Source organism: Lytechinus variegatus, chromosome 3, assembly GCF_018143015.1.
Source record: "Lytechinus variegatus isolate NC3 chromosome 3, Lvar_3.0, whole genome shotgun sequence".
Classification (NCBI taxonomy): Eukaryota; Metazoa; Echinodermata; class Echinoidea; order Temnopleuroida; family Toxopneustidae; genus Lytechinus; species Lytechinus variegatus.
In genome coordinates, this window is record NC_054742.1 from 4,166,158 (window position 1) to 4,182,681 (window position 16,524).

The 16,524-nt window shown below is 34.4% G+C and overlaps 1 protein-coding gene and 1 long non-coding RNA gene across 2 annotated transcripts in view; both read right to left on the reverse strand.

Annotated features, from left to right (window-relative positions):
• The window catches only part of LOC121410025 (cytoplasmic FMR1-interacting protein 2-like), a 59,856-nt gene that overhangs the window by 15,868 nt on the left and 27,464 nt on the right, over window positions 1-16,524 (reverse strand). Inside the window, exons 5-13 of the mRNA XM_041601844.1 lie at window positions 13,599-13,780; window positions 5,983-6,208; window positions 5,434-5,532; window positions 4,405-4,638; window positions 3,973-4,089; window positions 3,506-3,804; window positions 2,832-2,982; window positions 1,740-1,899; window positions 5-87 (exon numbers count right to left, since the gene is read on the reverse strand). Of these exons, the coding sequence (XP_041457778.1) occupies window positions 5-87; window positions 1,740-1,899; window positions 2,832-2,982; window positions 3,506-3,804; window positions 3,973-4,089; window positions 4,405-4,638; window positions 5,434-5,532; window positions 5,983-6,208; window positions 13,599-13,780 (1,551 nt within the window). The remainder of the gene's footprint in view (window positions 1-4; window positions 88-1,739; window positions 1,900-2,831; window positions 2,983-3,505; window positions 3,805-3,972; window positions 4,090-4,404; window positions 4,639-5,433; window positions 5,533-5,982; window positions 6,209-13,598; window positions 13,781-16,524) is intronic.
• LOC121410026 lies at window positions 7,729-10,150 on the reverse strand. The gene is made up of 3 exons (XR_005969263.1): window positions 10,006-10,150; window positions 8,606-8,705; window positions 7,729-7,919 (listed from the first exon to the last, which is right to left on the reverse strand). It is a non-coding gene; the product is annotated as an uncharacterized LOC121410026 (long non-coding RNA).

Below are 16,524 nucleotides of genomic sequence, written 5' to 3' on the forward strand. Positions count from 1 at the left end.
TTACCTGAATGTGTTTTCCCATGGTCATCTCTAAGTAGAATTCCCTGTACCAAAGCTGAGACAGATCACCACATCTACGTATTGTATCTGGAAATTCAAAAAGAATATTAACTTTAAAAATACATCATTTACAAAATATGCATGTGACAAACTTCATGATGCATTAGTGTTTAAAGTGATTGGTTAACATTAGTTTGACTTTTTAAAAATCTCAGCTAGAAGGTCACACTTGTCACCTGTGTCTGTGATATGTTAAAAAAATGAAGCCCAGAAAAAATTGCGTTTGAAAATAATTATATAGTGCTTCAAAAATTGAAATATGAAGTAACCGGAAACAACATCTTATTTTCATCCCATACACTTATGTGTACTATTTAGGCATCTATAAGATGCCTTTTTACAAAATCAGGATTTTCCTTGTAGTTTTACCTTTTCATTCTCAATAATGGTTGCTTCCAGGGTTTATTAGTTCTAATACATGCACTTGTACACATGTTTCATCTTGGTTTGAGAATTTTTTAAATCGGCTGCTCACAAAGTTAAACAATACCTTTAATATCCAATAGTATCTTCACAAGTAAAATCTCTTCAGTCTTGTGACAACAGAAGTTTGACTTGTGGAAAATTCAACTTAGAAAATGAAAATAACATTTTGCTTGCTCCAGTTTGAGTTTTTAAAATTTGATTCATAGGAGGTTGTTTTATGCAAACTCTACTGTATACTTTTATGTAAGGTTTTGTTCTGATAAAAGCACAAGTAGAAACATATTTCCCGTACAAGTGTTATAAAACAAACTCATAATCAAAACATGTTGTGAAAGTCGATAAATAGTAAAAAGAAAATTTATGAGAAGTAAACTTCAAAGGAAGTGTTGTAAGAAATGCTTCTTTATTAGTTGCAGATAACAAAATAAAAAACTTTACAACACTTAGAAGAAAATTGCAACTTTTACCAATTTGTAAGACCTTTGATTGATTTTGAGACCTAAAATAGACTTACAATTGACAAAACGGTTCATGTAACATCCACTTACTTGATCAATTCATATGAGACTACATGTTCATCATAAAATTGGACAACTCTCTCATTTTGCTTGATTTATAACCTTTATCACCTTCTTGTTTCAGTTTCAAGTATAATTAAGACTAAAACCTCTTTGTAAATAGTTCACTATGGTAGATAATCAATCTTCCAAACATGAAAGAAATTTATTTAGTATAATCTTTACCACAGTTTTTTAATGACATCAAAAATATGAATCTAATCAAAATGAAGCAAGGGAAGGTTTTTCTTTCTTTCATACCAAAATAACATTTAATTGGAGAAGAGAGTAGTTTTTTTTTTACTTTTCCTTACAAACCAAGTCAGATAAGTTATTAGATACATACTGAAAGTCTAATCACTTACTCAGCACTTAGGCAAAATTTGTACTACTTGGCATTTGGTGTATGAAATGCAAATGAAAGCTGAACAGCACACCTAATCATCACAAATTTCATAATATTGCATATGTGCGACTTTAAATTTCAGGAACTAACTTATGTCAAGTTTTCTTCACTATACAGCTGTGATAAGGTATAAAAATAGTTAATAATAAAGAAACTTTCACCTTTTAATTTTGTTGATTTATTTCCAGTAAACAAATCATATCTCATTGATATAATTTTGATTAAACAATATTATGAATTAAACATAATTACACAAAATACAAATAAATTCAAAAATGAAATGTTGTAACCTGGTAGATTGATCATATGAAGATAGAAGAATGAAGCTTCAAGGAACTTCTCAAATGGTTCTATTGGTACAAGATCCTGGAGCTCTTTTCTCAAAGTCTTCTTGCCAGAACCACCCTTATCAGCTGTTAAACACTCCAGCATGGTTCGTACCATGTATAGCTAATGGGATAACAAAAGCATACTCCGGATTCAACCACACTACACATGCAATAATAATCTTAATAGACCGTTTGTGAATTCATTCATTGACTGATATCTTAGCAGTTCAGTGGAGACTACTCTGCTAATGTTTCCCGTCTTTACAAAAATTGGATGAATTATCAACGGCATGGGGTCAAAATTTATGCCTACGCCATTGACACTTCAGCTCTATATTACACACCTTGACTCTTACAAGTTCAAATAATGACCTATGTAACCTTTTAAATAAGCTTTATGTCTCTAGCCAATAATCTAAGAGAAGGCTGCAACTTAAACATCTGTTTAAGTCTGTAATATACAAACAATTTTTCTGAAAATTTACAAACACTGAAATGGATTAAACAACTTATTTGTTATTGGATGGGTATAACCCTATCATGAAAACAATGTACTTTATCTCCTTTCACATTAAGAGTAATTATGTCCATAAATGTAGAAAGATATCAATATTCAGTGGCTTGCTATCATAAGTTTCGATCAATAAACCTGTCTTAATACAAAGTGGCATGCAGGAAGTAACATCCATTTGCAAATCTCTTTTGAAACCTTGAAGGCTACACCTGTTCAACACAATACCATACTACCCACATTCACATCATACCATCACAAGCCACTTTATCATAATCCTGAAAAACAACAGGATTTTAAGTTTTATTTCAAATATCAAATAAAAGTATGTTAACATTAAACTATCTCAAAAAATGAAAGCTGCGCACCTACACACCACTGTAGATATGAAAATTTAACATACTAGAGAAATCAAGGATTTTAATTAACTATGTCTTTGATGAGTCTACTAATTTCTAAGAAAATTTTGTAAGAGTGCAACCACTAACAACCCTTCATATCCTATGACCCATGACGAAAAGAAAATACAAAAGAGTTTTTACCTGTGTTGTAGATGGTCCAATTGATTTCCTAGGAACCTTCTTTGGAGTATAGCCACTCTTTGGATCCTTGTCGCCCTTCAAGATTGGATCATCTGATGGCTGCTGACCTTCTAGCCAATCACAACAACTCTCTCTTACTCCTCGGATTATACTGGTTTGGAGCAATAAACAGGAGTTGAAAACAAATATTGACAACACCAACAAAACAGAAAAGTCATGTAGCAAATTTAAAGTAAATGATTAGAATTTCGTTATTGACTTATTACACACAGAGAACACTACAAAATATAAGATCTTCTAATATATGACACCTCTTACCTGATCAGGGCAATATTATGGATGGCAAAAAAAAAAAATAAATGAACCAAGAAAAGAACAAATGATAAGCATGTTGAATAAAAAAAATTCCCACAACAGTTCAAATCATAGAATATCTTGTGGTATTGTGTGCATAAATGTTTAACAATCCTTTCCCTTTATATCTCATAATCTAACCCTAACCCCAATCCAAACTATAAACCCCATGGAAGAACAGTATTGTCATGCTGACAAAACTAATATGGATCATCCATCCATTAATTTCACATTTTTGTTGTTTTTGCTTGGAAAATATATATACTATATTATACTTTGATATACGGTGATGTTTTCTTCAAGCGTAAATCTTATCTCACCTTAAGATAAGAGTGCCTTTCTTTTTCTTTGTTCTCTTGACTGCTGCCCTCATTGGTTCTCTCAGGACCAGTTGAACAAAGTCTTGTATCTCACTGTAGATATGCCGATGAATAGCATCTTGAAAGAATGGTTCCATCTTACTCATGAACGCTTGAAGACTCTTGATCATAGCAATGATCTCTATCAGAGCAAATTTCTCTTTCTGGTTGTAGTTGAATCGTGTTGCCTTCTCATATTCCTCTGCTTTCTCTACCTCAGGTTTATGGCTTGTGCTAGGATGAAGAAGCTTCCAGGAGAACTGCAAACAAAGACACGTCCATCTCAATTTTTCATTATCTAAATTAGGCAGATTAAAAGCATCTATGAGAATTCGGTAACATGGCTGTTAATAAATATCATGCTTCTACCCCTCATGAAGTAGTCATATCTCAAAATCTTAACCACTAATATATTCTGCTTTACTTACCATTTCAGTAACTAGTGCAGTGAGTTTAGAGAGCAATCTTAATCCTTCCAGAGCAAGGTCATAGATCACTTTGTTTTCAGCATCACTTCTCATTTTGGGCTTGTCATTATTCTGTGCCTGCATAAAAAAAAAAAACATATTAACAACTTCTAGCGAAAGAAGAGGAAAACCCTGACATTATTTTATATATGTTTATTGCCCTTTTCCACTTGAAATATATTCCGATGTAAAATAATGCTCACTTGGGAATATACAAACTGATTTCTGAGGTAATATCTTTAAATTTGACTATTATTGGGAAGCACTCGATTCATGGACTTGTCAATATGTTCCCCTGACAATTAATATAAATCCTTTCATCTGATTCTAATATCAAGGAAATACCTCTTGATAATGACACTGTAACATTACAAAGTCAAACCTTGAATTTACCTCACTAATCTTCCATTTTGGATGTGTCTTGTTGTACTTGACAAGCTGTGCAAGGTATTTGGTATGCTCATCCCTTAGACTAGTCTGCTGTCTGAGAATGTTGAACTGTGAACCAGTAGCTGTGATGTTTTCACTCTTCCAGAAGGACTGATGGGTTTCATAATTGCCACATTTCTTGATGTAAGACAGGACAGAGATCTGAAGATCTCCATACAGCGGAACCACTTCCAGTTTCTTTGAATGATAATTTAAATTTGATTGGTTTATTGTAAGATTCATAGAAATCAGGCAGTGTCAACAGAAATGAAGAAACCACTAATTCAGATTCAAAATTAAATAACAATAGTGTAAAAAAAATTATTACAAGAATCAAGTATGTCTGAATAGGCATATAAGTAAATCACAGAGTGCAAAGTACCCAACCAAATACCTACCCCAGATCTACTCAATAAACCAACAACCTGGGGAGCATTTCATGAAAGGACTTGTCATACGTTTTATCCGACAGGTCCCATTTTATCAGACAGTTGCCATAGTCACAGTGCTTCTTAGCCAATCAACATCAAGGAAAGTTGTCGGACAAAAATGTTGATGAAACACCCCCCTGATGGCATCACTACACAGTAGAATATGACAAGAATTAGTAATCTCAAGTTTATGTAGAAATTTATCCTCATTAACAGGTATGGTTGGAAATTACCCCCTTCTTCTTTTTGGCTCATTCAAAGTGTCATCCTCAACCCCTCTACTCTCTTCATCCATGGAGCATGTCTATTTCTTACTTGGTCATATAGGCTCCACATTGAACTTTACAATGTGCTCTTCATCTCTACTCATCATACACGTTTACCATCACACATCATTTACCATAACCAACAGATCAACTGCTTCTTCCAAACCCTACATCTGCATAGAGTCTTAATACTTCTTTCTATTTATCATTTTCTTGACAAACTTTGATCTCTTATTCAATGTGGACAAGGGTGAACAGACCCTTAACATCACAATCAATGAGAGTACTGAACAAACCTTAAAGATCTTGTCAATCCTTGAAAGATTGAGTTTGTTCTTCTGACTGTAGATACTGTTGGTCTCATTATCCATCAGGAATAGACCTATTCCTATCACCTGCAATTACAATATCCAAATACATTGTAGTTTAACCTCTTTTATGCCACATCATTGTTCTATGAATGACTCTATGGCCCAAAATAAACTTCAAAGAAGTAAAATCACTTAACATGTTTTTTGCCAAGAAAGAAATGTGCACAAATACATCACAGAGGAATATTAATGGTACAGGTTTCATGTTAAGCATTAAGAAAGATTTTTAAACTATTCTAAAGCTAAGCAAAATTTTTATCATTAAAAAACATTGTGACTGACTTGGTTGATCATAGCATGCTATGGTTTCAAAATTTCTTGGACTGTCTTTCATTATGAAAGTCAGAAACAACGAACAATTCTATAGCTTTAAATAACCTGAAGCATGTTGGAATCAAAGTTACATCATTATTCGAAGTCTGCAGTATTTGTGACAACATACAATACTCTCTACAGAATCTGATGTAAGATTACCTTGACAAGGAGATGTTTCTCAGCTGGTAACACAAACTGATCATTATCAAAGAGCTTTACACAAAGATTAACAACATCAGCAATCATGTCTTCATATCCTTCAATCTTGACTAGTGTTGCTTTGAGAGTGTTTGTAATGGATTGATTAGTGGCTAGGAACATTGTCATCTTCTGGGACTCCTGGACTGCAGCAATGTCAATAGCTGACCTCAAGAAGTTAGCATCCCTGTTGAAATGAAGAGATGTATGTTATAGGTCTCAAGATCAGCCCCATGTTGATCCAAGGTGACTGACTTGGGTACCCACCTCATCTGCCTTTAATACTGCCCTTGAAATTTCCCTGAAACAATTAATGGTTATAAGGCCACAAAACCCCTTCTTTTCTCTCCTGAAAGCAAACTGCAAGGGCCGGATAAGTTACAACGAGCACAAGACTCTGATAGGAGACCAATGGGCCAATAAACCGATACCCCATTAAAACAATACTCTAATTATAGGACCTTGAGACCAATGGCCTAAAAGACCAATACCCCATTAGAACAAAAATCTAATGATAGGACCTTGAGACCAATGGCCTATTAAAAAACCAATACCCCATTAGAACAAAAATCTAATGTTAGGACCTTGAGACCTATGGCCTAAAAGACCAATACCATCTATTTGAATACTCTAATAATAGGACCTTGAGACCAATGGTCTAATAGACAGACACGCCATTATAACAAGACTCTAATAATGGAGCATAATGGAAAGTAAATTCAAAAGAAGGATGGATGGAAGTGAACAACTGCAAAAAAAATAAAGTTTTTTTATTGAGGCAGTAATGATAATGCATTGTCAAGGAATGAAAATCAATTTGTTGAGCTCTTAGTCCTGATTGTTATAACCAAAGGTTGCAATGAATTACTAATATTTGTAGTTAGTCATTATTGCAGTTACATGTAAGCCCATTCAGTTGACTAACTGGAATTTCAATGGGTTACCTTTCGTTATTGTTTGAAGCCAAAGTCAGAACTGAAATAATTTGTGGAATATAGAAGTGATAATGGTTCATAACTATGGCATGGATCACTACATGTACGTCAAAAAGTCATCTAAATGACAATACAACTGGGGCCCGTTTCATAAAACAACTCCCATTTTCAGCGGCAAATCTGTGTTTCTGCGGCAAATCTCAAAACAGCGGCAAGTTTCCGTTTCATAAAACTTTGCCGCAGATACTTTCAGCGGCAAATGACAATTTCTGCGGCAATATTTGACGCAGCTATTTGAGCTGCGTCAAATATTTGCCGCAGATACTTTCAGCGGCAAATGACAATTTCTGCCACAATATTTGACGCAACTATTTGAGTTGCATCAAATATTGCAGCAGAAACAGCTTTTTCATCAAAATATCAACAATTTGGAGGGCCTAACAGCCATATTGCTCAATTTTTTGATGATTTTGATTTGATAAATTGCTTTTTGTCATTCTAAATAGAAAATACAGGTATTTTTACTCATTGACAAATAAAAAGTAGATATTTATTGAATCATCATTCTTTCTTTTTAAAGTAAAATTTATTTCAATAAATAGATACATAGGAACATCCATTGTGTTCCTGCAAAATTACTCTTTCAAAAAAGCTTTTCTTTATCCTGTAAAAGAATGAATAAATGATGTCTCATTTTGTAAAAGATGTTGCGCCATTGGCTTTTGAGTTTCAATAAGATTCATTTCATAAGTGCTGTTTTTGCTGCTGTTGGTTTCTGCTGATGTGTTTGTTGAATTCCCGAAGTGGTTGTTGAACATCTTGATGTTGTTGAGGTTGCCAGTGTGGTTTTTGCAGATATTGTTGATGCTGCTGTAGTTGTTGGTATTGGTCAATGTAGTCATTACATCTCCTGTGTGTTTGCTGCTGTTTTTGCTCCTGCTACTGTTCATGTGATTGAAGTACCTGAAATAGTAATTAATTTATAATGCATGAAAGCAAGATACTAAAGTTATTCCTAATTTCACTTTCATTGTTAACCCTTAATAGAGTGGGGGGGTGAAGGCACCTTTTGATACTTTGCAAGATTTATCCAAATGGACAAGATCCTCAGGCACCCCCCCCCCCCGGATGACTTACTAGAATAGCCTCATCTAGTAAGATGTATTAACAGGATTTTGTACTCATTATATTCAGTTGATTTTGTATGAACTCAATTCATCAAATGAATGTAAAGGGTCTACCAGAAAAAAAAAATTCTGTGAGCTTCTTCGGGTAATCTTTCTGAGTCCTTTTACTCCTTTACTGGAATATTAATAATTAAAAACATGAAGCGAGTTTGACAGTAATTTGACATGTTGCATCTTTATAGGTGGTAGTGGTGGGGGTCAATCATTATAGAAATGCAGAATATTCATGTACATGTACCAATTTGGCAAGAGAATGCAAGTCACATTATCTACCAATGATTGATATTGGTTTGTTACTTTTGCAGCTGAAAAAAATTTCATCAACACCTCAAACTTAGAGTTTAATTCTAAAATTTGGATTCTTGACAAAGAGCAAATCAAGAAGACAAAAATCATTCAAATTGTTATGTGACTTACTTCCTATGCCAAAATGAATCAGAATTATAAATAAGTTTAACTTACGGTTAAATCACATTTCTAGGCTCTTTGCCTGGCGCTCCAAACCCTTCAGTCGTTGATTTTGGCATGGCTTGTCTTTCCGGAACTGCGGACAAAGCCTCACCTAAAGGAATAAATTAAATTGAAATTTTCAAAAAGTAGGTTTTTGTCAGGGGGGGTAAAGGGGTCAAGATGGGTTAATATGAACAAAAATGCAAACATGCAACAGTAAATAATATATAAGGAATCTCTGGTTGAGAAACGTCACTTCATGCAATTATTCCTCATAATTTATCTTGTACACACATATACACATAGTGAGGATGGGTGAGGGGGAGAGCGAGCATCGTCATCGTACATGCAAAAAGTATTAAATCCTTCACTGGCGTATACATGTAGATGGGGGCCATGCCCTCCCCCTGTTTCACGACCAAGAAAAAAAGGGAACGGGAAAGGGTAAAATAGAGAAGTATTACTGAATATTATTACATCAAAATCTTTCCAAATATTTGATTTCTGTATTAAAAAGTTCAAAAATTTTGCTCTCTCATATCTTTGGAGAACTTTTGTTCCATCCGCCATATTTAGCCCTCTCAAAATATTTGGCTCATTACGCCACTGAAATCCATTGTAGGAATTTTATGTTTGCTTAATGTAAACATAATCTAACCCTAATAAGACTGCAAGGGTATTTTTGAGGCAGGAAAGATTGGCGGAAGGGGGGTGGGGGCCCTCAAGATCGACCGTTAATTGTGCAATTGTGAAGAAATGCAAAATGCCTGCCACAGATGAAAAAATTGTATATTTGATCATTCTAGAATTATTTAAATTTATTTTTAATAAATATATTTTACTAAATCATGCATGAAATTAGAAGTTGGCTGGAAATCTATAAACAAATCCCTTAAAGTTTTTTTTTGTTCAGACACATAAAAATCAAATCCCTTTCATCTGTATTTTTTTTTCCTTTCTGAAGTATTTCTTTGTTTTTTATACTTTTTTATATTGTTGACAAAATTTTCTGATCATAAACACCATGAAATTAATTGATTTTAATCAGTAAAATAAATATTAACCAGTATGATGCAATTATGAATTTTAGCTAGAAACAGATTTTGCATTGGATTTGTTCATGAAATCACATTTTAAAGCAATTCTGACATGTGTACTTACATGATGTTGCGTAATTTCAGAACCGGGTACCCAGGTGTCACAAATTTTGTCTGAAAACTCATGAATCTTTAAAAAAAGGCATATAATGACGCGGCACCATCTTTCATGTTGTGGATTTAACATGAAAATTTTTGGGCCCCCACCGCCGTTTTAGGGTTAAATCAGATTGCACATCATGATGGATTTTACTGATATTCATTCTGCAACCCATATTTCAAAGACTATCCACCATATCTAAAATTGATTTTTACCTGTGGCAGTATGTTAGTCTCTGCATTTCTACAACTGTGGCCAAATATTCTACAAGTTCATTAGATGGGCCCTTGGCATTTTTCTTATTGTAGGAGACCAAAAAGCCCTGGCTTTGAAGTTCCTGGTCTATCCTTCTCCAGCTGCAATATCTGTCAGTTGAGGACTTGGGGGCTTTGTGTCAGGAGTGGCTTGATAGTGGTGGTGGCAATGGTGATGGCAGTGGCAGAAGCAGACTTGGTGGTGGTGGCATCAGCAGCACTGATAGTGGTGGCAGCAGTGGTGGTAGTGACTGCAATTGCAGCATTGTTGATGGTGGTATACGCCTCATCACGGCCAAAATTTGCTCCTGCTGCCACGCTGCTGGTCTCCATCTATTATGTTTTAAGTAGAATAAACATGAAAACATTTGATTATAAACACATCAACTTCAGAACACTAGTATATTGATAATAAAACTTGTAGATATAGCAGTCAAAGCATAAAATGAAATTCCACAGAAGAGTACATGTACCTTCTAATAGAATTTTAAGACCACCTTGAGGATATTATGCTCAAAGCAAGGTTTTTATTTGACAACATTGGTCAAAGAGGAACATGGATTTAAATATCAGAACACAACTCGTATCATTGGTTGATCAATCGTACTGTACAATACCCCATTCAGATGTACATTGACCAATTTCTTGTTGAAACACATATATGTCTTTGTTATCAATCTTGTAGGGTATAGAGTGCATGTTGATTCTATATTCAGTGTTGTATACCGAGGCTGGCCTCGGGACCAGAATTTGCATCCTCGAAGCCTGATGTCTTGGTCTCAGTCACTCTATCTTGATGTCTCAGCTCCGAGGCCTGACAAATGCGGTCATTTCCAGCACATAAATTGTGTCTATCATAAACGCCATGTGCAATTTCTAATGCACACATTATTATTAGATCTAGATTCCACCCCCCCCCCCCTCTATAGATTATATATACCGGTAATATATATATGCATATTTTGCCTGTTTTTTTTATTTATTCTATTTATTTTTCAATTTTTTTATTTCATTTATTCATTTATTTTTTTTTCTTGCGGGGGGTCAATGGTCAATTGAATTTAACAAAAAACATGCAAATAATGCTCTAAATAGCCCTTTATTCCCTTCATTTTTGTTACTTTGAGCCCTAAATGTGCATGCGCCTGGTCAAGCTAGTGCTTATCTTGTTGCCCGAGTCGAATTCTACAAGTTAGGCTAGGTGGTTACCCTGGCTAGGCCGTCGGGATATCCCTGGGGGCCCCTTGAAAAAAATACTCTTTTTAATTTAAAAAATGCTCTAAGTAGCCCTTTATTCCCTATAATTTTGTTAATTTGAGCCCCCTAAATGTGCATGCGCCGGGTCAAGTTAGGGCTTATCTTGTTGCCCGAGTCGAGTTCTACAAGTTAGGACACGTGATTACCCAGGCTAGGCTGTCGGAATAGGCCTCTCTCAAATAAAATTTAAAAAAATTTCATACCTTTTTATTCACTGACTTTTGTCCCCTGAAAGTCCTCGTATTAGGGCAAGCCAGTGATTTTATGGTTGCCCGAGACGTGCTGCACCTTTTAAACCCCCTAGCTAGCTTTCAAAACCCCTCATTTTTAAATATCGAATATTGAATATCCGTCCAACTTCACACGCGTTTGAATATCGAACCTGAATATCAAACCAACAAATTTTGTTAATTTGAGCCCCCTAAATGTGCATGCGCCGGGTCAAGTTAGGGCTTATCTTGTTGCCCGAGTCGAGTTCTACAAGTTAGGACACGTGATTACCCAGGCTAGGCTGTCGGAATAGGCCTCTCTCAAATAAAATTTAAAAAAATTTCATACCTTTTTATTCACTGACTTTTGTCCCCTGAAAGTCCTCGTATTAGGGCAAGCCAGTGATTTTATGGTTGCCCGAGACGTGCTGCACCTTTTAAACCCCCTAGCTAGCTTTCAAAACCCCTCATTTTTAAATATCGAATATTGAATATCCGTCCAACTTCACACGCGTTTGAATATCGAACCTGAATATCAAACCAACTTCACAGTTTGAATATCGAATATCCAACCAACTTCCTGCCGGTCAAATTTTTGCTAACTCACAGCTTTAAAAAAAATTAATTTTGCCTTTTTTTTATTACTGTCTGGCCACCAAACTTTTTATACTCGCAAGCCACCCCCCCCCCCTGAAAACTATAAGAAAAACAACCCCTCACAGTTACAGAGCTTGAGTACAATATTTGTGTAAGTTAAAGGGGAAGTTCACCCTGAAGAAAACTTTGTTGTAAAAATAGCAGAAATAATAGTAAAAAATATTGGTGAAGGTTTGAGGAAAATCCGTTAAAGAGTAAGAAAGTTATTAGAGTTCAAAATTTTGAATTTGTGACGTCATAAACGAGCAGCTGCCCCATGTGTTACATAATATAAAATGTATGAATTTAAAATTTTGTACGGTTTCTGATAACTTAATTTTGTTTTCTTTTCATGATCGGGTGTGAAATTATTTGTCTATTGATATACAAAAGTTACAGTGAAAACCATTTTCAATTTTCTGAGAAAATGACATTTCATTGATTTTTTACCATTCGCTATGTAGGAATGCTGCTCGCATATGACGTCACAAATCAAATAATTGAAATTCTAATAACTTTTTAATTATTTGATGAATTTTTCTCAAACCTTCAGCAATATTTTTTATTATTTTTTCTGCTATTTTTACAATAAACTTTTTGTCAGGGTGAACTTCCCCTTTAACCCTCCCCCCCCCCTGCCCCCTCAACTTAAAAAAAACATGCCCAAGCCGAGGCCAAACATGAGCGTGAACATCAATCTAGTATTAACCCATTCATGATTCTCGAGACTTGACTGTATTTTTGTCGCCCACAACAACCCAAGCCACAAAAAAGGCTCACTCTCACACAGCTGTTCACATATCGCACTGAATTAGGTAATTAAAGACTAAAGTCAGAAAGAAAGACAGATGCAACTCAAGACAGTCGCAACGCCGCTCATTCGAGCTCCACCCCACACACATCAACACTACTGCCGTGTACTACGCCGAAGCTCCGGGATAGCGAGCACTCGGCATCTCGATGATACCTCCACGATATCCCCGGGCAAAATGCATGTTTACCTCGTAGAAAACGATGGAAATATGACATGTATTATCAATGTCATTCTTTCGGAAGTGATTTATTTATTACTTTATCAAATGATGTAATAATTATATAAATACGATAAGTAGAAAGTACTTACATCTCCGATTCAAATTTTCCGTAAATTCTGTCACCATCAAAATTTTCTCGCAGACGACGTGTGTGAAGAAAAAAACCGGCTGTTAGCTGCATATCAGGCTCGTTCACGAACTATTTTTCATTTAATTATTTTTATTTACGATAACAATTTGTCATTGTTTTTATGAAACGGATATTTGCAACTATGACAAGTTGTCATTGCAATAACAAGATTTGCCATAGATATGGGAGATGTTACAGTTGCAAGTCAAAAGTTTTATGAAACGGGCCCCAGGTCTAAAACAATATTAGAAACAACCTTTCAATCCTCATTAAAAAGTGTAGTCCCACCTATTGTATGCTGAGTTGTCATTCCTAATACTGGCTTTGCTATCTTTCAACGCATCAAGTACAGCAAACATGTTCATAAGTCTACCAAGGGTTAGAAGGTAAGACTCAGATACAAAGTCATTCCTTCTCTCAATGTGACACAATCTCTTGAAGTCTTCACAGAATTCATTAATTGCCCTTTCCTACAAGTACAGAAAAGAACAAACAAAAAAAATGTTATGAACACTCATTCACTGCATAGTTTTCACAAAATGACAAGTGAGACAACAGAAATATTCAGGGATTTTTATCTGTTCACTTGTTCAACTCTTACCTTTAAAATGTTTCTATTGTAGTTCATCTAGGAACAAGAAACCTAAACCAAACTAAAGTAACCTGCATCCCTTCATTATTATTTTTTTTAAAGGACAAGTCCACCCCAACAAAAACTTGATTTGAATAAAAAGAGAAAATTCATCAAGCATAACACTGAAAATTTCATCAAAATAGGAAGTAAAATAAGAAAGTTATGGGTATTTTTAAGTTTTGCTTCATTTCACAAAACAGTTATATGCACATCTCGGTCGGTATGCAAATGAGGAACTGATGACATCACTCACTATTTCTTTTGTATTTTATTATATGAAATATGAAATATTTTTATTTTCTCGTCATTGTCATGTGAAATGAAGTGTCATTCCTCCCTGAACACGTGGAATTCCATTATTTTAACATTTTGTGCTTCAGGCAAGGAGGTCCTACAGTAGCAGTCAGCAATCTTTGAGCATAGTTTACACTCGAATTTACACTCGAGTCCAGAACAATAGAGTGACCAAGCCAGAACAAAAGGAGAACAATAGATTCACTGGACCATTTCCTTTGTTCTTGCTCGAGTGTAAAATTGAGTGTAAATCATGCTCAAAGATTGCTGACTGGGTCTGTATATCGTCAAATTCGTAAAAATTGAAATATTGTATAATTCAAACAATAAAAAACAAAAGAAATAGTGAGTGACATTATCAACTCCCTCATTTGGATGTAACTGGCTTGTTCATATAAATATTTTGTTAAAAATAAGCGAAATTTTGAAATGTCATAACTTTTATTTTACATCCGATTTTGATGAAATTTTGAGCATTGTGCTTGTCTGATTTTTATTTGATTCAAATCAACATTTTTCTGAGGTGGACTTTTAATGCTTTACCACATGTACGTGTATTATTATACATGTATTCTTACTGGAATGCTAATAGTGTTTTTCTCTCTCTCTTTGTACACATATGTCTGTACTTGATAAAATAAATTGATACATGAAGATAGGAGGAAATTAAAATTTGTTTACAAATTTTCGGCATTACTCCTACTTGTTTTAAAATCAGTAAGCTCAATCTGTAATGAAATATCATAAGTCAGAAGAAATTGGAAGCAGTGAGATTCGAACCTGCCATCTACTGCAATTTTTTCTGACTTATGATTTTTCATTACAGATCGAGCTTACTGATCTTAAAACAAATATGATTAATGCTGAAAATTTGTAAGCAAATGATACATTAATGTAGGTTCACTTTATACAAATTGACAGAATAATGATTTTAGTTCTCATAAATATAGTGCATTATAATTCTAACTGAAAAATAAATGCATTGATAATAAAGCCTAAATGAAAATGAGAATACTTCTGCCAAGCATGTATCTTTTATTTAGAGTATTCTATTACCAATATGGCCCTTTTATTTCCTGATGTCCATCAAGCCTTATTTCCTATTATTGGGCCTTGCCAGGATGTAGGATTGTTTTTTGTGTGTATTTTGGCTCTGGTGCATAGGTATCAGTTTGAATTGCAATAGGAATCATTTCCAATTCACATACACAATGTAAACTTTCCTATGTCAATGGGTTCATTAGAAAAATAAATGTAGCTGAAAATAATAAGGAAGAAATTAGAATACAATATTAGGGGTGGTTACTTGCGGAAGTAAAATGAAAATAAACTAAAACGTCATTTTCTTGAACTCTTGGTTACACCAAGTTAAATGTAGGCATTTTGAACTTTGTACCCGTGTTGCTATTAACAGCATGTAATGCATCAAGCTTCATTCTTTCCAATCAATATATTATATTTACCCAGTTTGTTTGATCTAGCGCATATGGAACACTGTATATCAATGAGGAAGTATCTCATGAGGAATGAGCATTTAAAAATAAACAAGAAATTTAATCAAAAAGGAAGGAAAGCTCACTCACCAAAAATATGTCTAGGTTGATAAAATACATGTAGAATCATTCCTAACAGATTTTAGGTCTTAGATATATCAGTAAGGGAGACATTGAACATAAACTACAGGAAAATATTTTCATACATTCATACACTATTGCAGATCAACATACAAACATCTAAAAACAAAAAATATGAATGGAGGTGAGATATTGTTGATACAACATTTGCTCTGGTCTTAATATCTCAAAGGGCATCTATACGGTTATAGAGTTAAAGCCTGTGTATAGCTTTGGTAAAGGGTCAATAATGTGATTGATAATCGAATATCATCTAATATGACAGTCTTACTGAAGCGTAGAGACCGTTAGGTATTTTTCCAACTGCACTTCTCTGAGAATATTTCAAACATTCAAATCTTGGATATATAGCGCCCTCTCTCGGCGATGCTTGTTTTAAATTAAAAAATGGGCATTCAAGCACTTATCTTATAAATTTAGTGATGAGATATCCAAAAGTTACAGACAAGGAACATATCTTGAAAGTTTCAGTCCATTCCATGATTTGGAATAGGTTTTAATTGAAAGACAAAAACACACAGATATTTTAATTTGATCGGGTGACCCGATCAAGTTAAATTTCCATGTAAAATCGCAAAATTTATCCTGTAAAACACAATTTCATTTCATATCCTTCACATCATAACTGTTGTAGGGCATATCCATTCATATT